This window comes from Fusarium venenatum, assembly GCF_020744135.1.
Source record: "Fusarium venenatum strain MPI-CAGE-CH-0201 chromosome Unknown EDB82scaffold_1, whole genome shotgun sequence".
NCBI classification, from domain to species: Eukaryota; Fungi; Ascomycota; class Sordariomycetes; order Hypocreales; family Nectriaceae; genus Fusarium; species Fusarium venenatum.
Window position 1 is genome coordinate 3,114,768 of NW_027072129.1, and position 25,681 is coordinate 3,140,448.

Sequence of the window (25,681 nt, forward strand, 5' to 3'; positions counted from 1 at the left end):
TGAGCCACAGAATTACCTGTGCTATGCCGTACGGAGTTGAGAAGTTCACTACTCCTCTTTAATGTACCTTTGCCGTTGGGAAAGTTTGCTGATCCGCTAGTCCTGGTTAGCAAGTCTGTAGCACTGCACAGTACTACCAGCCAAGAAAGACGTTGATGTTTTGCTAGCCCTTCTGGCCCTTGTCCTGGATTCGAGTTTTGAAGTTCCTGGTCAACGGGGCCCGAGCTTAGTCTCTGGCTTAGCTCTAATGTCCATCCATCTCGGATGCAGGAAGAGATGAGCCGGACCTGAGGTCCTTGCAATTGTATTTCAGGGTCAAGCTTTTCTTACGGTTGTGCACTTATTTCTCTACATCTTGTCTCTTCGGCCGAGTTGTGCTTACCAACTTCAGATGCGCTTGAGCTTGGCCGCTGTCGGCTTGCTGCGCATCGCATACGCAATGCAACCTACTTCGCGCGTTGCAGTAAAAAGTGTAGCCTTAGCTCTAATCAGTTTGCGCAGCTCGTTTTGATGCTGTCCAAAAACTCTGGACTCTTGGCCTGTACAGATGCCGAAGCTTCCAATGTCACATCGGCTCCATTGAAGCTGTTCTGCCGCATCCTTTTGGAAATGCCGATGTAAATATCTGTTGAGACGTATCCTTAGCTTTTCGAGCCCAGGATATGCAGATCAACGTGGTATTTGATGGTGGCCAGGGCTGTTGGAATCTGGCCGAGTCTCGCCTCGTAAGCAACATCAGCATCCCCTTTGCCAGATGCGGGATAATTCAGACGCCACCATATGTTTCCAGGTACAACATTGTGCAAACGCCAGTATGATGTTAAGTGCGTCCACGGTAATAAATCAAGGAGATGCAATGTAGTCCTGAGCATCTCAAACACTCCCTCATTGGCCGCCTTCCGCGTTCGTAGGCACCAAGGCGTGCAAAAGCCACTGCATGAAACTGTTGCAAGGTTGGGCAGACCGAGCTAAGAGCAATATCCGAAAGGAGTCTGGACCAGTAAGACTCAAGGTACCTCATGTTCCAAGGATTTGAGGGAGTGGTTATGGTGGGCAATTGCTTGAGTGATCCCACCTGGTCGAAAGTCTATTTCCCCTCATGTTCTGGCCTAGACTGTGCCTTCTCCGCTTATCGAGTCTGGCCCTGGTCTAATTGTTCCGATGTCATATTGTGGCAGCAGCTGCACTGGGCTGAAGACTGTCGTGCGTATTTGGGGTGGGATAAAGTACTGCTTCGTTCTGGTCTGAACTAGCTGCCAGCAGGTCAAAGCGAGCCCGTCATATATTCAGCAGGAACCCCCATTTCCGAGTCGCCAACTGTGTCGAAACTTTACATTCTGCCTTGCCTCATAGCAATCGTGTCCAACAGCAACCCTGCTCCTCATCTTGGCTGTATCAGCGGCTACTTATACCAACTGCACTCCAATTGGCAAAGATCCCATTACCACCGTGCCAAGTCCAAGACACTCCCAAGCAATCCGTCATAAGTAACAGCTGTATTCTGTTCGATTGAGCAGACGAACGTTTCTTTCCATGGCTGCCTTCGTCCACTCTTATCCTCACACATTGGACATTCCATTTGGCAACCCAATGAATATCATGCCCACAACCCCATCATCCGGGTATACCATGGCATCCTCTTCTTATTTCAACAGAACACCATCACCAACGAGTCGAGGAAATATCGGATTTCAACCCTATCCCGGCCAGGCTCAGGGTCCTTCCTTCTTCGAGGAGGCCATAGGTGGCTCTCCCTTTCCGCAAGAAATACCTTTCGCCCTCATGCAACCTCCCCATTATAACTCCACGCCAAGTATGGTCAACGGCTTTCCACCCTCAGCTGCTATAGTGCCAAGCTGCGAGGCCGAACAAAAGTCCGCTTGCCAACTCCGGTCCCGAGACACGCATCAGCTGAGCATAAACACTTCCGACGAAGCAAACGGTCAAGCTATCATAGTAAGATCTCCCAAGCCGAAGAGACGCGGCCGTAAGCCCAAGGGAGCCTCCAAAGATTCAGTCAAATCTCGGCACGACATAGTGCTCGATGAAGACGACCTCCCCAGGGACCCCCGGCGTCGTCGCATTCTTGAGCGCAACAGAATAGCTGCTACCAAATGTCGCCTCCGAAAGCGGGATGAAGCATCTGCTCTTGCTTCTCAGGAACAGGCCATGGAAGACCAGAACAGATATCTCTCATCGTGTTTTGACTCCCTGACTGCTGAAATATATCATCTCAAAACTCAGTTGTTGCAGCATACAGATTGCAACTGCATTCTTATCCAGAAATATATCTCCAACGAAGCTAAGAAGACAGTCGATGGTCTACTCGCCTGTCCCTCCAACTTTCAACCTGACAACGACACAATGAGTCCATATCGTCGCGGCTCGTGTCATAGTGGCACGAGTCCCACAGAGTCGTTGGGTATGCCTACACCCGAGTTCGAGGGAGCTTCCCCAGTCTGGCCACAACCCTTCCACTCCGGACATGGATCTTCACCAGATGGGACAGAGGATATGTTGAATCCTTATCTCAAAACATCAGTCCAAATGCACAGCCAGTCGTTCGCCAGTATATCACCGCTGCAGCATCATGGGCCCGAGGTATTTGCCGGCATGGGCCACCAGCCCCAACAATTTGATGCAGTCAACGGGATCCCTTCCTGGGCGTTCTGATAACGATATTATGGCCTTTTGATTCCATTCATGGAACGGTATAGCGAGCCCAGCTAGCTTGAAAGAGTATAGTCTGAGACTTGAAGACGAAAAAAAAAGCTCTCCTGGATAAAGGAGCACGGATGAGGGACTTCTTTTGGGGTCAAACGAGGGCTGTGAGCGTTCTGTATATAGTGTGGTTTAGCCAGTGCCATACTTTCGTATCCAGAAATGTAAAAGTCTAGAGCAAATCGTTTAATAACAAGCGTACGACAATTCGTCTATCAACGTCCATGCTATAGTCGGTCGTGACTCGGTCCCCATACTAACGAGACGCTAAGTTGAACGTTTAGAAACTCATTACCTGTACAGGGCGAATAGAATATTTCTGTACGCTGATAGACACCGTGTTGATGTCGACTAGCCACGGGCACGTCAACAGTCGATATTACCCTTGGTACAATAGTTCGGATTATTTGGAATACGATTCCTGGCAGCATGTGAACAGGGCAAGACAGTATGAAATGTCTGGACGCAATGTGGATCTCTGCACCTGTCACCCAAGATCGCAGAGTGTGGGGTGATTCCAGATCTCATGCTGCCCCTGCAGCTAATCGGGTCTGCATGTCGATGGAACGTACGGATATCCAATATAACGAGAGCATAGGAGACCCACCAGAGCGACTGACCACTTCAATCACCATGATCAATCCAAGATATCCTTATGAACCAAGTCAATATTGGCGCAACTAGTTGACGGTACAGTTGTGCCCGCTGTTATCAGGCTGTATGGCTTGGAGTATCGAACGCGTTGTGAACCAAGTCCGATAAGTGGCTTGAAGCAGGACATCAGGGTGTATTGTTTTCATGTTCCGCCTATAGACACGTAGGGCAGATATGCCTATTCGAAAATTGCCAGTCATAAGCTTGAGTCGATGCTGCCGGCAGCAATGTTGCTGAGTTAATGTTGGCTATGTTTGTCCTGATCTGCCACGTCTCGCACAAAACAGGGTCTTGCCTCTGTTTGGTTTGTTTTATGACTCATGTGTTGTCTTTCAAGACACGTTGAATGGAACAGGGGACGCGTGAGTCGAAGGCTTTAAGACAGGGCTTGGTATTTTGAAGCGGTAAGAGGTGAAGAGGAGCTGTTGAATAAGAGACCGGGTGTCTCATTGGGGGCGGGTTGAGCCTCAACTGGGCTTCTCCCATTAGTTGGTTCCTCAGTAGTGACGGCATAATTGCCCTGTAACTTCTCTTCCGGTCATGATTTCAGGGGGTTTAGATTTACGAGGCGACCCAAGGAACTGGAAGCCAGCCATACACCAATCAGGTATTACAAGGCGCGTGAGCTGGCGAATATGACCAGATTTGAGTGGATACGATCAGTTTGGATGGCTTTGTAACGACTCAGACACCCTTGTCGCGTGTTATAGAAGTGTCCCCCTCAAGAAATTGAGGTAGTGAAGTCTGTCCCGGATGTAATTTATGCTGTGTAGTTCTTCTGCCATTAGCTCGTTATTCTTTCCGTTGCCTTCCCATCTACTTCCTTGTGCGCCCGTTGGACGTCAAGCGGAAAGCATCTGTGAATGGATTGGGTGAACCATTCGTAAAATCGTTCAAAGTAAAGAAAGGGAGGCAGGAGCCTATCAAACGAGTCGCTGTTGGCTTGGCCCGATCCATCACGAGCAAGGATTGAGGATGAGAATCTCACTGCACGCTATCCGAAGCAATTGATTAAAACTTGTTTAAAGTTCGAAAGACCTAAAAGGCAGATATTTTTATTGTTAACGATTACCTATAGTACCTTAGTAGGCAGATAGTAAGTACCTACTCGGTATCCCAGCTAAATTAGAAGTGCGTTGGGTGATTAAAGATCAACATCAGATGTACTGGCCCGCACCTTCCCGCATACCGTCCAACACACCGCAAGCAGCTGAGCAGGTACCTTAGCTGAGCTGAGTGAGCTGAGCTTCCTTCCCAAAAACACACGGGAGGAAATGCTTTGACCGAGGAAAGAGGCATCTCAGAAGCAAATCAGCGCAACGAACGCAAAAGTGCAGGCGAGACCCTGTTAGTCACGTTCCACCGCATTTTTGTGATCGTCAGGCCTGGGCCTTGTTGGACTGGACTTGGATTTTTCATCTTCGCTCAACTCACCTTCAGCGTCCGCTCCCGCCATCACCATCGCACATCGGGTTACGACCGGTGAGTGAGTACAGTTTTCGCTACCCAGATCGAGAGAAAACATCCCTTTTCTTTCTTTCCTTGACGTCTTGTTTCCTTTCAAGGTGGAGCACCGCTCTTTTTCGACTTTCGATTACTTTTGGTCCTCTTGCATTCCCTTATCACCATCGTTCAATTGGGATCGAATCCCCCATCATCTCACCCCTTGCAACATCAGCTGTGAAAATCACCCTCTCGCTCTCGCTCTCACATCGCCTTAGATGATCAATTCACATTCTCAAACCATGGCGGCAACCTCACCGGCAGAAAACGCCTTGGTGATTCTGTATTACTTGTACCCAGCTCTGGTTTTTACCTACTTTTTCTCCGCCTCCCTTGTCTCGGCTTGTACAGCCCACTCCTCTCAAAAGGATGAACACAAGAGAAAACGCCCAAACGGCACATTTATACTCACCCTCTACCTTCTGTGCATTCTAACATACGCCGCACAACTTTTGCTACTTGGTATACAGGCTGCCCTTATTCGAGAATGGCCAACTGAAGATCACATCATCATTGGGCATTTGGCATGCATTCTGGCGTTCGGGATTCAACTCACCCGTTGCCTTGACGCTGAACATGGGCCCTTTTATCCTTTTATTGGTTCATGGGCGCTTGGTTTGTCTTTTGATGCTCTCATCGCGTCATTGTCTGCAGCAATGGGATTGCTCTCCCCGTTCAGCATCTCCAGTACTCTAAACATCGTTAGTATCATCGTTCGATGTTTTTCTTTCGTGTCTCTTGCAGGCCTGTTCACTCTTGGTACATCATCTCGGGCGGAATCAGACGAAGAACGGGAACCATTGTTACCCAAAGCTACAACCACCTCACCCAGTACTCCAACTAGTCAGGAGTCTGGGTATGGTTCAACGCTTCAGGCCGAGGAAGAAGAAGACGAGGCCCCGGAGTATAGCTGGGAACGCCGCGAGAGAGAGGCCAAAGAGGCTATGAAAAAGAGGCTTGAGGAAGGTGGCAACTGGTTTGAGTATGCGAAAGGCTTCAAGGTATGGAATTGATGCTTGCACGGTTTCCCATCCTATTCCTCCCTGACACAAGAACGATCATTTATTCCTTTGTAACTGATATAGGAACATGTTACTAACCTCTATAAAGATTCTCTTCCCATATGTGTGGCCTGTTGGCAACGTCGGCCTACAGCTTCGTGCAGCAACCGTGTGCCTGTGCCTATTCGCATCCAACGCTCTCCACCTTCTGATTCCCCGTCAGACCGGCATCATCATGGACAGTTTGAATGGTTCTGGTAGTCACAACCCTTGGATCGCAGTCATCATATTCGCTGCACTCCGTTTGGCTGCTTCTGAATCCGGTATCGAGCTTATTCGCCAGTGGCTATGGGTTCCTGTCAAGTACTACTCCCATGACGCACTGACACGAGCAGCCTACTCCCATATGATGCACCTCTCAGCAGATTTCCACGATTCGAAGAGTTCGTCGGACATGATGATGGCTATCTACGGAGGCAGTGCGGTGTCCAATGTCGTCGAGAATGTTTTGCTTTATGCTGTTCCTATGCTTATCGACATGGGTGTCGCCATTGTCTATCTCTCTATTACCTTTGGCCCATATGAAGGCCTTATTACAGTGGCCACCGGCGTCTTCTTTCTTCTCATCGCCAGTAGACTCGTGGCCAACTCCAAGGCGGCCAGCCGGAATCGGGTCAATGCACTATACGAGGAACACTATGTGCGCCAGTCCGGTTTTCTTGGGTGGCAGACTGTCAGTGCATTCAACCAGATTGGTTATGAAGATAACCGACATGCCAATGCAGTCACCAATCGTTGGCTTAGAGAACAGCAATACGTGTTGGGGTGGTATGTCTCTATTGGCTTTCAGACTCTGGTCCTCACATCTGGTCTTCTTGCTAGTGCATTCCTCGCTGTTTACCGTATCAAAGCCGGCCATGCAACTCCTGGACAATTCGCGATGCTCTTGATGTATTGGGCACAGTTGACGTCGCCGCTTCAATTTTTCGCAAAGCTGGGTAAAAATGTAAGTGACGACTTCATCGATGCTGAACGCCTACTGGACATCATGAGAACCCAGCCTTCGGTTGAGAACCAAAAAGGAGCCAGGCCGTTGAAATTCGTCGCTGGCGAGGTGGATTTTGAACAAGTTTCTTTCAGTTATGACAAAAAGAAGGGAATTATCAAAGATGTCAGCTTTCATGTCCCTGCCGGACAAACGGTTGCTTTCGTTGGGGCTACAGGAGCGGGAAAATCAACCCTCATCAAACTGCTGGATCGGTTTTACGACGTGGGCGAGGGCCGTATCTGTATCGATGGTCAGGATATCAGAGACGTTGAGCTGTTCAGGTAAGTCATGCTTATATCACACCAAAACACTAGTAGTTCTTGTTGACACTTCTCAGTCTTCGGGATCGCATTGGGGTCGTTCCTCAAAGCCCAATTCTGTTCGACGATACAATCATGAACAACGTACGATATGGGAGAATCACAGCAACCGATGAGGAAGTATACGATGCATGCAAAGCCGCATGTATCCATGATAAGATCAAAGGTTTCACCCACGGTAAGACCACATCCGAAAGTCATCTGCAATGATATCTAACTCTCGGTAGGGTACAAGACACGTGTTGGAGAGCGTGGCGTGTAAGTCAAGACTGATCTGAGTAGAGAATAGTACACTGACTTAATAGGAAATTATCTGGTGGCGAACTTCAGCGCATTGCCATAGCCAGGGCAATGCTCAAGAAGCCGGATATTGTTCTTCTCGACGAAGCTACCAGCGCGGTAGACACAGACACCGAGCAACAAATTCAGGTCTCTTTTAAAAGATTATGCGAGGGCCGGACTACTTTCATCGTTGCGTAAGCTGTTACCCTTCACTTCTGCTGAATACTATGCTGACACGTGCAGTCACCGTCTTTCTACAATTATGAACGCAGACCGAATTATTGTGGTGGAGAATGGCGAAATTCTCGAGCAAGGCAATCACGACGAACTTATCGTTGCTGGAGGAAGATATGCGGATCTTTGGTCCAAGCAAGTTTTTGTGCGATCCAAGGATGAAGACAAGAACACCTCATCTGATCAAGCAGGATTTGTTAATGACCTATCCTCGGAGCAGACCAAGGCTGAACTTTCGAAGGTTAAGAAGCCGGCAACAGCAGCTAGCGAACAAGGGAAATCGTCCAAGGCACAAGGCAGTGAGGAACAAGTCACCGATACCCCAACGCAAAAGCAAGAGGTAGTTTCAACCGAAGAGAACTAGTCTTTGGCGATTCTAACCACTTGTTTGCAGGGAAACCGATTGAATCCTGTCGCCGCTACGTTTACCCCCAGAACGCTGGCCAAGGCTAGGCAACTAACGGTGACTGAGACCTCCGAAGCATCGACCATATCTACTGCAGGAAATGAGCCGATGAACTTAAGTTCGCAAACTAGCCGACAATGGTCTGATGAGGTTGCCGAGCAGGAGGAAGAGGCCAAGAAGCAGTCGGTCATTACTAGCCGGCCCTAGGGGAGTCGAGCTTCTCAAGACAGCGATCACATGGCACCACGAGATACATGTTCCAACAAAAAGAAGAAGGCTTTTATTGCAGCGGTCGGTCGTGCTCTGAAGAATAAACGTGCAAGTCTTGTTGATGCTGGTGAAAACATGCAGTGTGAGTTTACGAGTTCGATATTTGGAGCTTTACTGATCTTTGAAGCCACTGCCACAGTTGCAAATGAATCCAACGCCACCAAAAAGCAGCAAGATGCTACAGAGGACCAACGCGTCGAATACAAGCTTCCGTATTATTCCCGACGCAACCAATCCAAGAGCGAGCCGTCGCAGGGGTCACACGGTTCGGACGAACCTGACACGGATGGTGCAGTCTTGACTTCTGCCATTGAGGGGCCAGTGTCTCCGGTAAGCTCGCTAACCACATATCAACCAGTACTGGCTCATTTATCTAATGTTAATAGATGCGTCGCCGTGTTACACTGCCTCCTATGAAGGTCGTTACTAGATCTCAGATTCCACTACCCACTGAGGTTAAGCAAGAGAAATTAATGACTGCACAGAAGCCGACTGATCACTGCAAGAACCTACCCCAAGGATCGTCTGCAAAAAGCTCGGATCGATCAACACAACATAACTTGCGAACCATCGAACCAAGCACATCGGCACAACTTGAGGTTTCGCAAGAGAAAGACGAATTGCCTGCACAAAGCACTATTGATAACAGCGTCAAATCCAACCACGCCGAGTTGCCAGAACAAGGCAAGGACACAATTACTTCCAGACCACGTCGGGGTGGACATAGAGGCCGAAGAGGGCGTGCCTCTTGGTCTCGTGGCCGACGTGGCCGAGGTAACTATCGGGGAGGCTCGCCAAACAGACAGGCGGCCTGAAGTGAGCTACTTTTACCCTCACACGCTACAAAACAATCGCGTAACATTGAATTCAGCCCATAGCACAAATGGCTGTGTAAGAATATTGCTCGAAGGAGACTAATGTATTAGTATTATGAGCCCACGATCATCCACTTACTGAGTGCAAAGACAATGACTTCCCGAAAAGTTGTATCATATAGAAAAATTACAAGCTGTGTAGTATTAGCCATAGACAAAAGCTCTTAGACTATCGACAAAGATCCCAAGAACTTTTACGAAACATGAACAGCCTGGAAAATAAAGTGCGATTATCACAGGTGAAATATAGACTCATGGTGACGACTGTTGCCACCATATGAAGGATGCTGGTACTTTGACCGTCTTGACATGGAAACAAGCAAATGATAGCGTATGCTACAATAATCTTCACCGATAGCGCTATTCGATGCCTTTAGATCCCGGGAGTATAGTAAGCAACATGCTGTGTTGTAGTACAATTTGATTTATATCTAACCTAGAAATGCATCGTTCATGTTTTCCCGAACAATGATTGCACACCATGCCCTTGCTTTCTCACCAAAGCTCGCAAACGGGACTCTTCTTTTGGCAACTGAAAGCCTTGTTAAACTCAGCCGAGTTCTTCAAAGGCAGTAAAGCTCTGGCAGCGCTGGGAGCGTGTACGTCCGTGGTAAGCAGCTGTAAAGAGTACTTAGGCTGAATCCTCGAACACCAGGTTTGACCCCATTTTAGAAAGAACAATTGTTCGTGCGAGAACTTCTCCAAACCTGGAAGGTTTTTGCTCATTCCTCTATCCTTGTCTTGCTTTTTCCAGGCCGCAAAACTCGACACTACACCGCCGGCATCGGCGATGTTTTCGGGAAGAGTCAGGCTTCCGTTGACGGGGAGAGCTGTACCATCGGTTGTCTTTATAGTGAAGTTGCTGTACTGCTTGACGAAGCACTTCGTTCGTCTCACAAAGGCTTCTTCCGACTTCTTGTCCCACCATGACGTTTTGTTTCCCGTCTTGTCGTACATGTACCCCTGACTATCGAAGCCGTGTGTGATCTCATGACCAACGATACTACCTGCACCTCCGTAGTTGATGTAGTCGGGGTACCCCGGGTCAAAAAGGGGAGCTTGGAGGTATCCTGCGAGCAGGCCGATCTCGTTCCGCGTCTGGGCGTAGTATGCGTTGGTCTTCAGAGTGCTCATGATGAGTTGGCCTCTACTGTATGGCTCCGCAAGGCTCTTCCACTGCTTCGCGATCCTGGACTTTGCAAATGCGAGGGCGTTCAGAACAAGAGATGGCTTGATTTGGATGTCGGAGTAGTATTTCTCGATAGCGATGGGATCCATAGGATTGGGGTCTGTAGGAAGTCCAATCATCTTTTGCATAGCCTCGATCTTCTCAAGGGCAGCTTTCTTGACATTGTCAGTTGCCCATTCACGCGTCTTGATTCGATCCGAGAAGGCCTCCTTGATATAGTCGACCATTTCCGAGGCTATCTTGATTTTTTCCGGGCCGAAGTTCTTGTCCACAAAAAAGCGAGTGAGGATCCAGGTGAGACCATGAGGACCTACCGCTACCTCAGCGATGGGAATGTTGACAATCCAGTCGACTCCCTGATCCAACAGTGTAACGCATTTATTCCAGCGAGGTCTGAGGCTTTCTGGATCCTTTCCTTCAAGTTTGTATTGAAAGTCGTTGTATTTGTTGGTCAAGTCATGCTCGATATAAGATGACACAGAAGATATCATCTTCCATACAAAGTACGCCTGGACTGTCTCAGTTGGGGTTTGAGAGATGATTTCAGACATGTTCTTGAAGTATGAGGGGTAACGAGTGCTGACTGTCCCTTTCCAGTTCTTGGGGGCAAGGTGCTTAATCACACCCTCATAGTCAAAGGTGGGAGCCAGCTTCTTTAAATTCCCTGCTGGAACGATATCAGAAACTTCGTTTTTCAGGCTCCATGCCCAAGCCAGTACGAGCTTCATTTGAAGTGAATAAAGAGATTCTGCAAGTTCGATTGCAGTTACGTTGCTCAGTTGAGAAGGGTACGTCGCACTGAGCAGGGCAGAGGTTATTTCCACCAACTCTGCCTCGTCTTCTTTTGTATCCGGCAATCGCAATCCCTGGAATAGAGGTGGGGATATTCCCAGAACAACCTCTTCCGGGTCGTACTCATTCTGTGAGATAAACATCTGTTGAAAAGTTCCAACCCCGAAGCTTTCGAAGGTCGCTAACGTTTCTGTAAAAGCAGAAGAATCCGTGGTCGTGTTGTACGCATCAGCAGGGTATAACTCTACGATCGTTTTGACGATTCCTGACAGGATATCGAGGCCTTCTTCCTCAAGAGCAGTGTAATTCTGACAGACCTGATAAGCTTCTTGGATCTTGGCAAGATTCCTTTTATCCGCCTTGGTCTGCTCCTTGGTCAAGTTGACAGTGATATAGCCAGCATCTTCACCTGTAGGATACGGGTCTTCAAGGATTTCTCTCGCGAGTATGTATGTTTGTTCTTGGGAAGCTGATATGCCGTAGATAGATTCTGCACCTTGAGGGATGTCGTGATATTCAGCCCAGTTGCCACAGGCATCTAGGGTCGTTAGGGCTAGGCTTATATGATGATTACGGCGACTTACACTGTTCAAAGTCTTCACATGGATCAATTCTGGTGTAGTTCAATGCCATGCTTTGCTTCATGTCTGCGGCGAGTTGAAGACATGCTGTGGATGTGCAGAGATTGCTGGCTGGATTGGGTGCCATGGTGACTAACAGACAGGCTCTTGACGTTCTCAGATGAATGGAAAATAGATAGCCTGTACAATATTGAAGACGATTGATGCAAAAATCGTGAGGTGCGATCTATATAAACAAAAGACCGGCTCCCTCCTCTTGTGTATCTCGTCTCTACCATACACCCAAAGTATCAAGGCGATGCTGTAAGCACTAAATCTTCCAGGCTGTTCTTAGGGTATAGATGCATGGCCCCCAAGAAAACCTATCGGCAGCCTATCTTATTCGCCCTTGCCATGAATCCTTGATCGCCTATCTTTAAAGTTAGCAGAAGTTCCGCTCGAGAAGGCAAGGCACCTAGGTATAAGATCAAATGCGACGTCAAATCTGACTGTGCATTATACCCGTCCCAAGCCTTTAGACCGCATGGGAAATTCTATACGGGGTGCACCAAGGTTGGAGGATCGTCGGTGTATGTCCAACGGAGTTTGTTGGCGTTTCTAAGCCATGGCTGAGCCTTGTTTGACAGCCACCAGTGTCAGCTTGTACATATTTCCCGATTGGTCGCCTTGGCTTACTTTAAAACGTGTTTGCGTACTCGAAAATAAGGTTGCCATAAATAGGTCATATCAGTAAGATCCTTGGCTGTTTTGTTCTTTAGCTTAAGAACGTACAGTGTTTATCACTTGACCTCTCAATTAGTCACGCGATCTCTCTCATACAGTATGTATTATACGTAACAGAACTTCGGTACAGCGAGTCAAAGGGGACATTGGATTCTGTGGCCTATAGGCTATTGCATGGACCCCCACCTCCATGGTGAAGATCAAAGGTCCTACGGGACTCGACGAGTGGCTGTGTATAAAGCAGATCTTGAGATGGATTCGTTTCAGTGTCTGATAGATGATTCCCCGTCATAATACCCAGATAAGGTATTCGCCCCATTGAGTGATCATCGAGTAAGCAGCTTTCTACAGCACGTCAGCAGTCCTTGATCTATCAAGGCCTTGAGGAGCGGTGAGATTGGAAAGCGTGCAGAGCGCTATTTGCCCCAGGACATATAGCAACATGTCACAGCCCTCTATAAATCTACCGAAATATATCATCTGATTTGGAGACATCATGCGCTTGAATTGACATTAACAACCGATCAAGCTGAATCTCAAAGCGGCACGCCATTGACGACAATGGCTGTTTCGCCTTAAAGATTTACCAGAGATACATGTAGATTTTTGGAATTCGTTCTTTTGTTTCATTTCGCTAATTACCGTATTGTTGTTCCGTGATATCCAATACCCAAATCTGCTATTCGCTTACATGCAAAACAAATACAAGTAAAAAACCCTGCGCCAGAATTTAGACCATGACTGGTTCGACAGACGGAACAGGCATATTCGACATGTTCATCGGTATCATGTAAGGACCCAATGCTGAGGATAAAATGCTGGCGATGTTGCGAGCCATGTCTGACTTCTTACCCAAGCACCAAAGTGCTTTCGTACAGTCCTCGCACCTGCGCACCACATGAATGACACTAGGCGTCTCTAGAGGCATGTGTTCGTGTCGAACCTTCTCTTCCGCCTCAGTAAGAAGTAGAATGGCGGCTTTGGTAAACGCCCTGATGAGGATCATAGTCCATGGTTCCGTCAAGATGGACCCCTCAACAACTGCGAAGTGAAGGTCTGAGATACCAGTTCCAGGTACATCACCGGCTCGAGGGCGTGTCGAGACACGAGCGAGGTCCGAGAGAATAGCTGCACTGTCTCGTCGGAGGCTGGCCACTACGTTGGCTGCTTGACGAACTTGGGTCGAATAATCCAACCCTAGTTTATTCTCGTCGACAAGCTCAATCAGATCTGCCATTAAAAGAGCAGCACAGTGGAAATGGGCCACCACACATACAAACCAGCTCTGGATGAGTGTTGGAACAGAGTCATATTGTTCGACCAGATCTCTGAAGAATGCGCCGTAGCTTACGTTCCAATGCTTATAAACAGCCATTGCGTTTGAGATGACCTTCTCGACTGGTTCACCACGGTATCGACTCCTGATCGTGTTTTGAAGATACGAGACATGTCGGAACAGGATAACCTTGATAGGTGCAGCAGTGACAACACCCTTGGAGGCGGCATCATACGAACAAGGCCAGCGGAGGACACCCTCTTTGTTTTCGCGACCGAAGAGTTCCGCCCACCACCGGGCGTCCTGTGGTCGATACTCGATGTTGTAAGATTCATGCTCTGGATGATCAGGGTACGTCGGGTCATGGTGGCACTCCTCATCCGAGACAACTACAGGCCGGCCGTTCATGGAGGACGAAACAGTGTCGAACATGACTGTCATCCAGTAAACCAGGCCAATGGTACCCTTGTCTTCTTCGCTCAGAGCATCCGCGGCAGTCGCCTTCTCCAATCCCAGGGAGCTTCCAGACACATCGAGAACTCCTGTCTCTCGTGCCTCATACTGGAATTTCAGAGCATGCATCTTTCTTGCAGCACGTTCCATGAAGACAGGTGGGCCTTCAGCAGCAATGATTTCGCTAAGCTGAGAAGCAATTGATCCTTCTCCTGAAGCAATAGGGCTTTCGCCATCAAAGTTGCTCGTGCTGTAAGGCCCATCGTTGTTGTCTTCATCGTCCCTTGGTTTCTGCGCCAATCCCATTATCAGATCCGCACAGACCACACGAAAGCACTCCATATCAGAACAGTCCTGTAGAGCTCTTTTGGCTTGAGCCCAAAACGTCTTTTGAAGCGTCCGGTCAAAATCCTCGTTGATGTCGTCGAATTCTGATCGCATACTATCCATTTGTGTCAGGCTCTGCGGGAACCTGTCTCGCTCACGCTGACTACCTTGAGCCCACTGCGTCGCAAAAGCCATAATGGCCAAATGCAACGCCTTTGAAGCAGCTCTGTCATCTGATTTACTTAATCGAATCAACTTCGTCGCTTGTGCCTGCTTGTCAAGCTGGATGACTCGTCGATATATCCTGTTGTCTTGTTGTTTCGGTTGGCCGACACTCAGTCCCTCAAAGTGAGATGCTAGCCAACTAACACCGTTGTTTGATGGTCGAGTGATGGTATTAGGTTTATAAGGGCATGTTTCTTCCGACAGCCAGCAAGACAGGGCATGCTCCAGAACGTCATGGTATATCCTCATCAAGTTGTCTGAAATCATGTTGTTGTTCGTCTTTGTCATCATATTGTGTGTTACTGAGAAGGGTGAGATGGAAGTGCTATAGCTCCTTGCCAAACTTTCCGGATAACGTCGTACACTTAAAGATCTGGTTGAGATGTCGCTTTCGTATGAATTGGAGGCTGAAGGAGAAGGCTGAAAGGGAACGTCGCTGCCAACAGACTGAGTCTGAAATAGAGGCCATCCGTTGTCGGCATTCTCGTCCTCTGTCGTTTGATGTCGCGAGTGTAAAGCTTGGCTGGTGAGCTCTGTGGAAGGCGTCAAATCCATGTGATGGGGGTGCCCCGATGTCGAATTAGGCTCAAAGCTCTGGAAAACACTGTTGTGAAGGCTAGCATCAAATGCGGTCGGGTCGAAGACGCCATTGACGGGCATGGTATCGAAGGTAGTATGAGGGAAAGCAGGAAAGTTGCCGAAGCCGGTTGTGTCCATTGGTCCCCAGCAACTCAAGTCATGCGTCGTCGGAGGCGCCTGTAGCATATCGAGCAAGGCAGTTGCGTTAACATCAAGCGACTGGGTCGGAAGAGGCGCCTGAACCGGCGCAGGTCCAGGTTGCTGTTGAGGGCGCGGCCGTTGACGCTTGGCCTTTGTGCGCGATTGATCGGGTACCCGGCGAGGGTTGGTAGTATTCTGAGAGGTAGCATCAGGGTTGGCAATGGTGTTGGCGGCGGCCGGGCCAGTCTGAAGTTGAGCGCGAACCCAATGGAATGTACATTGTTTGCGAGTGCGAAGGCAGTATGAACATCGTAAAGCTCTGGAATCAATTTCATCTGTGAGGTTCCACGGGTCCCCCGGTTAGCATCGTCAACGTTATGAAAAGACGATGAGGGGGAGGAGAAGGGGAAACAGGAGCCCGACAAAGGTACAACTTACCAAGATGCTCTTCAGCAAGAGAAGCTCCGCTAACGCTCTCGGTACCGTTGCGAAGCCTCTCCGAGTTACGCTGAATGTCCCATAACGACGGCGCATCGCATGCCCGTTTAGCTTTGCGACACTGGTCGCACGAACGGTTCTGGCGTCTCATTGTAAAGGCGAATCAAAATGCGATGAACGACAGCAGAAGCCAGGGTATGAGTGTATATCACGCTGCGTAGCGTCGCGTCGAGAGCAGACCGGCAACAATGACGCCCAGAATGAGGAAGAGGCGGAGCAAATGTAATACAAATGAAGGTTTTATTTATAAATATATGTTGACGAAGAGGTTATAGGTAAGATCGATATTGAGATGAGACTGAAAGAAACGAACGAAAACGAAGCTTGGGGAAGGGGCCCAAAAATGGATGAATGAATGAGATTGGATTTGCCGCACCTTCAAACTCAGCCCCGCGCTGGTGAAGCCCCTGGCCAGCCAATGGGGTAGGAATGAACAGGCAAAGAATGGAATTTTAGGACCCTTTACAACGGGCCAGATGCACCCTTGGGAGCCACTAAAGTGCTGACCCAGTAGCACATCGCACATCCTCCAGGGCCAACAGGCGCCATCGCCCAGCCCTGAAGCCCGCCCGGGCTGGGCTGCTCATGTTCTCCCATGCTCTCAGAGGGCCGTAGCGGGCAGGCTCCGCTTTTCCGAACGGAGTTTGACACTCCCCCGCACCGGGCTAAACTGTTCAGGTACTAGAAGGAGCCTATTGGGAGTGAATATTCATCTCATGAAAGGAACCTGACCTAGGTAATTAATACCTTGGTTAAGTCTGTAGGATCACCTTGCGAAAATAACACGGCACCTGCATCTGAAGAATATTTCCCAGGACCCAAGCTGCCAAGCATCGAGTCTTGGAAGTTCAAGGCTCCCTGGCGAAGATCTTTTGGGCACATTAAGTAAGGATGAATATGCAGCTTGTCTTGTCTTTTACTGCATGCTATACCCCAACAACTCTACAGCTGTAGATATATCTACAGCGGCTCGACTTTCTGGCCCAACCTCCTGTTCCGTACATGTCATGACTATGACCCGGAATCGTCGGAATAGGATCCGCCGTTTGCCTCTCTCAACACCCCGATTCCATAACTGCTGCACTCTTGCCAACTCCGCTTGAGGATCTTCCAACCCGTAAAGGCGGTTTATTCCTCATTAGGCTCTAGTTGATGGTCTTTGTCCTGGTGGCCAAGGCTCCTCGGCCCACTGGACTTAGCTAGACTCGATGAAAGGGGGGCAGCCCAGACCTGCTAACTATGAGTTATGCCAAGGACAACTGATAGCACCACCGAGTCAATCCAAGAAGAGAAATGTAGTTGAAGATTGATTAAGGGTAGGCTGGCTTCAAAATCTCATTATCTCAGCAGCGCCTATGCCGACAATAGCAGTTCGGTAGCTCCCTCCAGGCAGATGACATTATTCCCAACCCGGATATACCTTAAAATGAGGGATATTTTTTTTCTTCTTTCTTTACAAGGTTCTTCAACAGAAAAAACGAGAAAAAGAAACAACTCAAGGTTCCCTAGCACATCCCCTCCACAAGGGGATTTGCTGCACGTCGCGTGCACATCCATAACCAATCGCAAAACACCTCGACAACCCTGTCATGACCTGAACATTCGATAAGCCCTAATTCAACAGGGATAGCGTTTGCGAAATCGGCTATTGCAACCTACGTTTCCGGTCACCAACTTCTCGACACTATATGATGCCAGAGGCCGAGATGTTATTCTCGAGCTTCGACCCGACCCAACAGTCCGGTATTCGCTATCCACGATGGCTCGCTTATCTCACAACCCAGCTTCGTTGTCGATCTATGGTTTTCTGACCTGGCTGAAACCCGCGATCTGCTCAATTTTGTATCGTTTGTTGTTGAGTCTCAACCGTGAATTTCCGCAGAAGTGGTTGTTTTAGCGCGCTTGCTCCACCGACCTTGTCTTGCATATCTAGTGGGAGCCTCACCTATATGTGATGTGTTAGAATCCCACCAACACATTACGGATTGATGAATGGTAACTATATTTTTATCTGCAGGTAATTGGCCAAAGTGGACTGAGAGGTTTTATCCTGCGCATATCTTGACGGCTCCATGCACAACATCAACTGGACACGCGCCAACATAAAAGCCTTGATCGATATGCAATAAAGCAGGGCAGAGGAGGAGTACCTCTTCCTTAAACCGCCTTGTCGAGATCCAAGCTTTATGGCAAGCCTAGATAAGTTTTTCTAGGCTGAACCCTTCAATGGTACTGTATTAACGGTTTGACGTTTTCACCCACATACTTATCTAACTCAAGCCGAGTTAAGTCGATCACAAGGCTAGGGTCGCCTCATTAATATGAACATCGCCAATCATCCATAAACAGGCTACCAATCATGATTCTTGCCGAATTTGATGGCATTTCACGTTGAAAGCCATTGATTCACAAGCTGATAACCTCTTGTGAACCTCTTCACCCCCCAAGAAGCATGGAGCTGATAGCCTCGACCGACTTCGATATCTGAGACTGATTGCCAATACAACCAACGCACAATATAATCACTAAATGACAACGGAAATAGCTTGAAAGGCTTACTCTGGCTCTGAGCCAGCTTTTTAATAGCAATGCGCCGCGTAATCCAATGTTCATGAATCACAGCTAGCCGACAAGCCATATTGGACTCTTCTACAGTGGCTCCACACTCCACCGAGTTGCGGGGAATGAAAATCCGGGGTGCATATTTATTGCTAAGGAATTCCCATAGGGCATATTAGCCATGTTTGCAATGTGAGAGATGATGTATCATCGCGATATTAACGTCATTCGCGATATAATTAGAAACTGAAGTTCACTGGCATATCATCATCATCATCAACCTTCAATCTCTCATCGATAAGAAAACAGAATGGTCCTCGTAGATGGCGCGAAGACCGTTAGATCAAATTCCGCGTCCAGGGTCCAGGCTCGTCCAGCTACAATGTCACGCAGCTCAATTGGGGGGCATGGCGCTTATTTAGTTGTGTTCTAGACAAACCACGCCGCCTGGTTACGGGGTATTTGTATGTGATGCTTTTCTTCTAGACTGCCCTCCTTTCCCAAGGCTAGGGATTCATCGATCCTGTTCGGGCTATATCTGGTCCAATGGGACGCTTCAAGATTCTCTCTATTCATTCGGTGTGGTTTGCACCGGTGTGTAGTTGCTTCTGTAGTATTGCTGAGGCATACTGTGTGCATTGACGGTGACCGACGTTGATGTTGCCGTTTAGGGTTGCGAATCGTGATCGTGGTTGAGATGCGAAGGTGCTTCGATCGTGATGAAACTGAAGACATCAAGCAGCCTTGACATACTTCTACTTCTGTTAATAATCACGTCATCAACTCAGTTTGTGTTAAACGTGCAATTGCATCTCCAATGCTTCACGGTTCCTTATAGGTATAAGAATATTAGTTATCCAAGCCTACCTAGGTACCAAAAGCAAAAACGAATATACCGAAAACTCCTACAGGTAGAACAGACTGGCGCTAATTTTATCTATTGTTATATTATCGGTCATATTCTGATATCCTAGGGCGACTTTAGCCTTTTCGCCAAGTACATATCAGACCAGTCTTTAAGCATCATAACTCCGATACAGCTTACATGCAGATACTTCGGCTTAGATCACAGAAACATCATCCCACCAGTCATCCCATCATACGACACTCCAATACAACATGGGACAGCAGAAGTTAAACTACCCAGTCTCAATCCGCTGCTGAAGTCGTAGGATTGTAGCATGATTTCCATGTACTCTCATTTTCTGGCCAAAAATGTGACCATATCGCATATGCATGCATGAGTTGAGTGTCATCAGAGATAACAACCAACAGAGTTCTGGCCGTGGGGGCAGCGTAGTATGGGCTCTTGTTTGCGGTATTGACAAAGCTATCCAGAATCTGATGGAGCCGGCAATATATAAATTTATCCGCTTTTCTAATATCACGAATGGATAATCATTTACAGTTGGCTGTTTGTTTGGATCAAACCAATTCCAAGTAGGTTGTCGAGGATTGTGAGACTTACAATCACAAGTACTTTCAAGTAACACTATCACGTAAACACAAACTCCAGTTCAAGTACAAGCAAGATAATAAACAGAAGCGTGCATGTGTTTATTGGTTCGTAAATGTCTCCCAAAAGCAGACACAAAGATACATGATCAGGTCAATTCTAGTCTTCGTCCTCGACGCTTTTCGACACCCATCTGCGGCGTGACGGACTTCTTGCAACCTGAGAGATACTGAGCGCCGTGACAACCTTGGAAGTGCCTCGTAAGCCATTAATTGGCCCGGGCGGTTTTGGGTATCCCTTCATGCTTCCACTCCACTCCATTGTCCGTCTATTTCCCAAATCCACGCGATCGGTTTCGTTACCATCTCTTCAGCTTGCGGCGCTCTGGATCAGCGACACATTGTCTCCCTTCAGCAGGATTTGACCTTTTGTCATGTTAGTATATAGCAAAGGCATGGGGTTTTAGGTTCCAACGCACCGAGAGGTCTCCTGGACTCCTTATCGTTGGTCTTGGTAATCTGCTTAACCTCTACGGCATCGTCGATGACCAGATTCATGAACTCATCGAAGCCCTATGATACGTTAGAGTTTGTTGTCTACGAATGATTCTGCGTGTACTGACTCTGATCTTGCCTTCAATACGAATGGAGAGCTGCTCGTACAGCCAGACACTGACCGTAGCGTGCTAGAACAGTTAGCAAGAATTCTCATCATCGACCATCACCGTCCACTCCCGTCTTATGGACCTCAATAGCATAATATGATACAATCTCTCAGCAGAATTGGGAGATGCATCACCAGTGTAGCGCGCTAGGGATGAAGATCGGTATCCATTGCAGTCGTTCAATCCTGGCCCAGTCGATTCAGAACAAAACAGTCCCAGAGCTCGAGCCGCATTGAACCACCACCTTCATACCATTCAATCCCTCGTTCGCATTCATCTTTGACACCGAAAGGCGCAGAATCCGGGATAGTATTGCGTTTTCGAGATCCATCGGCGGTCAAGCGTTTCGGCGATCGACGGCGTAGAAAAGGATCGTTAAAACTTACTGATTGGAGAAGCTTGAAGATGAAGTTACTAAGATTACGTCAGTACACCGTCTCCAAGATTCAGCGAACAAACAATCGCGTCGCGAGGGAAGCATCAAAGGCTTACATGGGAGGAACGAGAACACGGCGACCACCGCCACCACCGCGACCAGTCATTTTGATGTGAATAAGCGCAAAGAACCGTAGGTATCGAAAAGGGGGGGCTTTCGCTATGCTTCGGGTCGGGATCGAAGTTGTGAGATAGCGAGGTTTCGACTGTTTGATCACCGCGATTCTGGCTGTCGCAAGATTCCAATGTGGAAGCTCTGAACGCCAACCCAAAATATTGACGGATGTGGGGCAATATTTATCCGAGTAACTTTTACTTCCGGGTAGGTAGGTTAGTACCTAAAACAACAGACCAAGACCGCACTCTCGAGGTTAGGATCTATCTCAAAGGTAAATCATTGCTGTTGCAATACTCTCTATATTCTCCAACTTCTTAGCGAAAATATATTTGCAAGCCATATCATAAATTGGGTCACAACGCAATGCTTCTTTGTCTTTTTGCATCCCCAGTGTCACAAACATAATACGTTCTCAGGATGATACAAAACAGGTAATTTGATTATATCAATAAGTCGCGATTTCTTAGCCCTACATCGCTACAATTATACAAAGAAAAACACACTTGTGAAAATAAAACGCTTGGGTTTTACAAGTCTCATGACCTCTCGCATCTTACATTAATGTCCGTTCCGCCCGAATTCTGCGTCCGAACCAAAATAACAAAGCAACAGTTTTCTCCGGACTTGAATCCAACATGATCTTCTCGCGCCCTGAGAATCTCCTGAAGTATTGCCATTTGGATCATTGACGCTTGGAGATATAGAACCGCAATTTTGAAAAAAGCGACTGAGGTTTGGTTCGTGGCGCTCGATCCTTTCGAATATTGGTTCTTCATTCTCGATGGTGCTAGCTCGTAACCACAATTTCTTGTGATATTGATATATTTCCTCACGCGATGCATTGCCGTTCAAATCTTGGAGCATAGCCTAAGAGAGGATTTTTAGGGCGTATCTTGGTCCTTGAATCGATGAAGACCAACGCCAACCTACGAACCGATGTCGGGGTCAGATACTCGCCGTCGCTGTCGGGAACAATATCTATTTTGGATTTGAGGAACTCCCAAGGTTCATCATCAATTCCGTATGGAAAGTCAGCCAGATCGCCCTCCTCAAGTCGCGTGTGGTTTTCAGCAAGATCTTTGAATAGACCAATCGGGATCTCATATGCGTCTTCGCAGAACAATGTCTTGGCGTATGGCACTGGAGGCATCACATCGCAGACTGCATGAAATCTCAGGATGGCAATTTTCAAGGTTGTCAAGGGAGAAAACAGTGTCCAAAAGGGCACGAGAGCTTGCAGATGGTACGGGTGATCATTGTAGACTTCGATGTCGAGGACAGTTAAGTGCTTGGTACGGAGTCCGTAGAGTGGGACGAAAGAAGGTATAGGGCAGGTCAACGCATACTATGCTTTGGTCGGGACATCGCATCTAGCTTGTAGATGTGTTCTCTCGCTAAGCGACAGAAAGAAAAAATACACCGTTCGCTGAGATAAGAATCGAGCGACATCTGGATAGGAGGTTTGGAACATGGACTTGATGTAGAGTTTAAGAAACAGTCCAGAAAATCTGATCATTCGAGCGTGCAAAAGCTGTGCAGGACACTCCATCTTGTTCGTTTTGGTCTTCAAAGGTGTAAGATTATGATGATGATACTGGGTGTATTATGTTGCTCGGGATGACTGTAGTTGTGAGTTTGGGCGCTCATGTTAAGGACCGAGGGATCATGCCTACTTAACCGTGAATGCTCAGGCTTGTCGTTCCTCCTTCTGTTTGTTTGCTATATGGTTTGATAGAAGAGGCAAGTTCGAGCGGGTAGCTTAGTATGCATTCGACACACTTGCTACCTTCTGACAGAGGAAAAGAACGAAATTCGACAAGGTAATCGTTACGAATCCATACCTGGGTCGGCGATACCTTGCCTTCCCTACCGTTCACTTCATTGGGAAACACTTCCAAGTTCCGCCTCTCTATGCTTAAGAAAGTAACAGAAGTGGTATATAGAAAGGCCGCTACACATGAGAAATCTATAGTATATACAAAGAAACCGTGAAGATGTAGCCAATGTAGCTCATGTCCAGCAGAAATCCCATCATCCATCGTAAACCCATCGTAAACCCATGCGCCTACCCAATACCAGACATAAACACCTCTATTTATAAGAAGACAACAATGTACCCGAGGAAAACGATCAAGGCCAGTCCGACACCAGGTTTCGTTGTGAATGCACCACCTTCCTCCTTAATAACCTCCTCTTCGAACTGTCCCTCCACATTGCCCCTGGGCCAGTACTCGCAGACAAGATACCACCCCTTCTTGCCGCACAGCTTCCTTCCACAGCCCACAGTGGTGGTATCCTTCCAGACAAGCTGGGTGAAGTGGCCCGTCCCCTCGTCAAACTCGGCGTCGTCAAAGTCATACTTGTCCCGCTCATCACCCCATGCTTCGATGCTAGCTGTAACGTTGGGATAACCTATAGCAAGGTTTTCGCCATACGGACCGCCTGAGTGCTCGAACTCGCAGTCGTCGAGATCATCGAGGTAGTCTGATGCAAACTCCTCGAGTGTCTTGTTCCACTTTAGAGCTGTGGCATTGTGCTCTTCCCGGTAGAAATTTGTGCTGTTAAGGACAGCTGATGTGAATGTGTCTTTGTCCTTCCATTCTGGCTCGTTGGATGGGATTGATACTGGTGCCGTGATTGTAACGACATCTGCAGCAAGGCCGGAGGCAATGAGTAGAGATACAAGAGGAAATAAAGTATGCCTCATGGTGATAAATGTGTGTTTGGGAGTACCAGGTGTTTGTGTAAGCGGTTTCACAACGTGGGTAGCTGCCTTGGGAGATGGCTATATAGACACAAGGTAGAGCGCCAATTGAAGCAAAATCACAAGTGCAGCTGTTGGTTTTTCTTGTGGGAAGACTTTTTCACGATAAATCACAAAAACTACAGAATATAACTAACGACTCTTCGTCTTCTCAGCCTGGTTTTTCTTCATCTTGGCCTTGGAATGGGCCTCTATGACGTATGCTTCTTTCGGCCAATAGCTGTACAGCACATAGCTCAACCAAGCTGGACTGGCTGGTGACGAAGGACAAGGCTGGGCATTTTTGTTATCTATCATCAACATCTCCACGATTCAAGATTTCGAGTTGGGATGGAAGATAGATAGACAATAAATAAAGTGAAACATTTAGTGGAGGGTAGTCAGTCAGTACTTTTAGTACTCCAAACTTATGCACAACAAATGTTAGCCAGTTCAGTTGACAACTGAGACGGCGGCGAACTGGCGGGGTGGGCATTTCTTGACCACCCACTATAACAATACCTGGTAACGACTATAATATGGCTCGACAATGGCAACAATTGGTTTGCATCCGATCATCAATCGATTGAATAACCGCATAGCTGATGGGTCATTTGCACTGTCTTTGCACTACCGCAAAGTCTCCAACCACGCGATTGACGCTCAAGGTGCCCCAGAGAGAAAGTGACAGAAAAGTTGACCTCCAAGGGCAAATGTTCCAAAATAAACAGCGCAAAGCCGGGTGTGTACAGACGAAATCTGTCCCGATAATTTCGTTTTTTTTGTCTCGCACCAGTCATACTTTTTGATGCCTGATTACTGCGATACTAGGTAGACAGTATCATATCAAGCTCGAAACATGTCCGATAGTAGGCAGAGCGAGTGTGAGTCACCAGCTGGTTAGTACCGTTTCTCTTGTACCGTACGTGCATGTTTCTTTTGCTTGCCTGCTTGTTTCTAATTATGTTTGCTGTTCTCTCGACCTATCTCTCATCCAATCCCAGTCCCACCTGTGCGCGTAAGTCGTCGACTAATAACGCACTCGTGCGGATTCTAGTGGTCCCTTTTCCCTCTTATTATCACAGCCGAGTTCTAGACTAACCAAGATCCCACCCTGAAAGTGGGCAGCGTCAGAAACGTCCTTTCTCAAACGTTGTATGGCCGAGGACCGGTGATTAATTGAGCGATTATTCGACAGCAGGTAGCATCTGTGCGACCAACAGCCTCTCGATTGACGAGTGGCTGAAAGAACAAAGATGCTCCGATCTAAGCATAAGCATGTTGTAAGCATTCTATCAGTCAGAATGTCTTACAGTAACTAACAAGTGCCGGTGTTCTTCCCGTGAGCAAGCAGCCAACATTGTATGTTGCAACCCACAGCACACATTCTCGCTTATTCGTTCAGTCGCATCGCATCGCAGATCTTTAACTTTTGAGCATCTGAATCAAGAAAACTAACAGGCGAGAGGCGACAATGTTCCGAGCCGCGGCAGTTACAGTAAGTTCAGCCAAGTTACAGTGCCATTATACCATTCAATGTTTCCCAAACTCGACTGCATTGCATCCGTTTCCAAGTAAACCGTCATGTCATGCTTCATGCCACACCAA

General features: G+C 47.8%; 7 protein-coding genes across 7 annotated transcripts; 2 read left to right on the forward strand and 5 right to left on the reverse strand.

Annotated features, from left to right (window-relative positions):
• Nucleotides 1–1,393: 1,393 nt before the first annotated feature.
• EDB82DRAFT_30922 (uncharacterized protein) lies at nucleotides 1,394–2,811 on the forward strand. The gene has a single exon (XM_025731382.2). It carries the CDS (start codon nucleotides 1,534–1,536, stop codon nucleotides 2,671–2,673), a length of 1,140 nt encoding a protein of 379 aa, XP_025590412.1. The 5' UTR covers nucleotides 1,394–1,533; the 3' UTR covers nucleotides 2,674–2,811.
• A 1,836-nt stretch (nucleotides 2,812–4,647) lies between these two features.
• EDB82DRAFT_570843 (uncharacterized protein) lies at nucleotides 4,648–9,564 on the forward strand. Its single transcript, XM_065609908.1, has 10 exons — nucleotides 4,648–5,879; nucleotides 5,989–7,208; nucleotides 7,265–7,425; nucleotides 7,475–7,505; nucleotides 7,553–7,723; nucleotides 7,773–8,103; nucleotides 8,158–8,351; nucleotides 8,400–8,521; nucleotides 8,567–8,769; nucleotides 8,826–9,564. The coding sequence occupies exons 1-10, from the start codon at nucleotides 5,097–5,099 to the stop codon at nucleotides 9,252–9,254; spliced, it is 3,645 nt and encodes a 1,214-aa protein (XP_065465440.1). The 5' UTR covers nucleotides 4,648–5,096; the 3' UTR covers nucleotides 9,255–9,564.
• Nucleotides 9,565–9,695: 131 nt separating this feature from the next.
• Nucleotides 9,696–12,490, reverse strand: EDB82DRAFT_485000 (uncharacterized protein). The gene is made up of 3 exons (XM_025731379.2): nucleotides 12,335–12,490; nucleotides 11,880–12,285; nucleotides 9,696–11,833 (listed from the first exon to the last, which is right to left on the reverse strand). The coding sequence occupies exons 2-3, from the start codon at nucleotides 12,001–12,003 to the stop codon at nucleotides 9,810–9,812; spliced, it is 2,148 nt and encodes a 715-aa protein (XP_025590409.1). The 5' UTR covers nucleotides 12,004–12,285; nucleotides 12,335–12,490; the 3' UTR covers nucleotides 9,696–9,809.
• A 667-nt stretch (nucleotides 12,491–13,157) lies between these two features.
• On the reverse strand, nucleotides 13,158–16,278 carry EDB82DRAFT_30980 (uncharacterized protein). The gene is made up of 2 exons (XM_025731378.2): nucleotides 16,039–16,278; nucleotides 13,158–15,935 (listed from the first exon to the last, which is right to left on the reverse strand). The coding sequence occupies exons 1-2, from the start codon at nucleotides 16,187–16,189 to the stop codon at nucleotides 13,330–13,332; spliced, it is 2,757 nt and encodes a 918-aa protein (XP_025590408.1). The 5' UTR covers nucleotides 16,190–16,278; the 3' UTR covers nucleotides 13,158–13,329.
• A 3,744-nt stretch (nucleotides 16,279–20,022) lies between these two features.
• Nucleotides 20,023–21,458, reverse strand: EDB82DRAFT_485011 (uncharacterized protein). Its single transcript, XM_065608231.1, has 5 exons — nucleotides 21,270–21,458; nucleotides 21,164–21,191; nucleotides 20,736–20,798; nucleotides 20,592–20,685; nucleotides 20,023–20,538 (listed from the first exon to the last, which is right to left on the reverse strand). The coding sequence occupies exons 1-5, from the start codon at nucleotides 21,317–21,319 to the stop codon at nucleotides 20,483–20,485; spliced, it is 291 nt and encodes a 96-aa protein (XP_065465441.1). The 5' UTR covers nucleotides 21,320–21,458; the 3' UTR covers nucleotides 20,023–20,482.
• Nucleotides 21,459–21,579: 121 nt separating this feature from the next.
• On the reverse strand, nucleotides 21,580–22,480 carry EDB82DRAFT_570847 (uncharacterized protein; the record flags this gene model as incomplete). The annotated part of the gene is made up of 2 exons (XM_025731373.2): nucleotides 21,580–22,197; nucleotides 22,265–22,480. 2 exons carry the CDS (start codon nucleotides 22,478–22,480, stop codon nucleotides 21,889–21,891), a joined length of 525 nt encoding a protein of 174 aa, XP_025590405.2. The 3' UTR covers nucleotides 21,580–21,888.
• An 894-nt stretch (nucleotides 22,481–23,374) lies between these two features.
• Nucleotides 23,375–24,344, reverse strand: EDB82DRAFT_31120 (CAP domain-containing protein). The gene has a single exon (XM_025731372.2). It carries the CDS (start codon nucleotides 24,035–24,037, stop codon nucleotides 23,426–23,428), a length of 612 nt encoding a protein of 203 aa, XP_025590404.1. The 5' UTR covers nucleotides 24,038–24,344; the 3' UTR covers nucleotides 23,375–23,425.
• Nucleotides 24,345–25,681: the final 1,337 nt, after the last annotated feature.

What these genes read in the sequence shown, in the direction of transcription:
- EDB82DRAFT_31120 (XM_025731372.2), bottom strand. Translation starts at nt 24,037, where the DNA reads ATGAGGCATACTTTATTTCCTCTTGTATCTCTACTCATTGCCTCCGGC.
- EDB82DRAFT_30922 (XM_025731382.2), top strand. Translation starts at nt 1,534, where the DNA reads ATGGCTGCCTTCGTCCACTCTTATCCTCACACATTGGACATTCCATTT.
- EDB82DRAFT_570843 (XM_065609908.1), top strand. Translation starts at nt 5,097, where the DNA reads ATGATCAATTCACATTCTCAAACCATGGCGGCAACCTCACCGGCAGAA. An exon ending in GATCAAAGGTTTCACCCACG is followed by an intron (nt 7,426 to 7,474) that starts GTAAGACCACAT and finishes AACTCTCGGTAG; the next exon opens with GGTACAAGACACGTGTTGGA. An exon ending in TGCTGGTGAAAACATGCAGT is followed by an intron (nt 8,522 to 8,566) that starts GTGAGTTTACGA and finishes TGATCTTTGAAG; the next exon opens with CCACTGCCACAGTTGCAAAT.
- EDB82DRAFT_485011 (XM_065608231.1), bottom strand. Translation starts at nt 21,319, where the DNA reads ATGACTGGTCGCGGTGGTGGCGGTGGTCGCCGTGTTCTCGTTCCTCCC. An exon ending in TCTTCAAGCTTCTCCAATCA is followed by an intron (nt 20,799 to 21,163) that starts GTAAGTTTTAAC and finishes TAACTGTTCTAG; the next exon opens with CACGCTACGGTCAGTGTCTG. An exon ending in GGAGTCCAGGAGACCTCTCG is followed by an intron (nt 20,539 to 20,591) that starts GTGCGTTGGAAC and finishes ACATGACAAAAG; the next exon opens with GTCAAATCCTGCTGAAGGGA.
- EDB82DRAFT_30980 (XM_025731378.2), bottom strand. Translation starts at nt 16,189, where the DNA reads ATGAGACGCCAGAACCGTTCGTGCGACCAGTGTCGCAAAGCTAAACGG. An exon ending in TCTTGCTGAAGAGCATCTTG is followed by an intron (nt 15,936 to 16,038) that starts GTAAGTTGTACC and finishes GGAACCTCACAG; the next exon opens with ATGAAATTGATTCCAGAGCT.
- EDB82DRAFT_485000 (XM_025731379.2), bottom strand. Translation starts at nt 12,003, where the DNA reads ATGGCACCCAATCCAGCCAGCAATCTCTGCACATCCACAGCATGTCTT. An exon ending in ATGTGAAGACTTTGAACAGT is followed by an intron (nt 11,834 to 11,879) that starts GTAAGTCGCCGT and finishes TAACGACCCTAG; the next exon opens with ATGCCTGTGGCAACTGGGCT.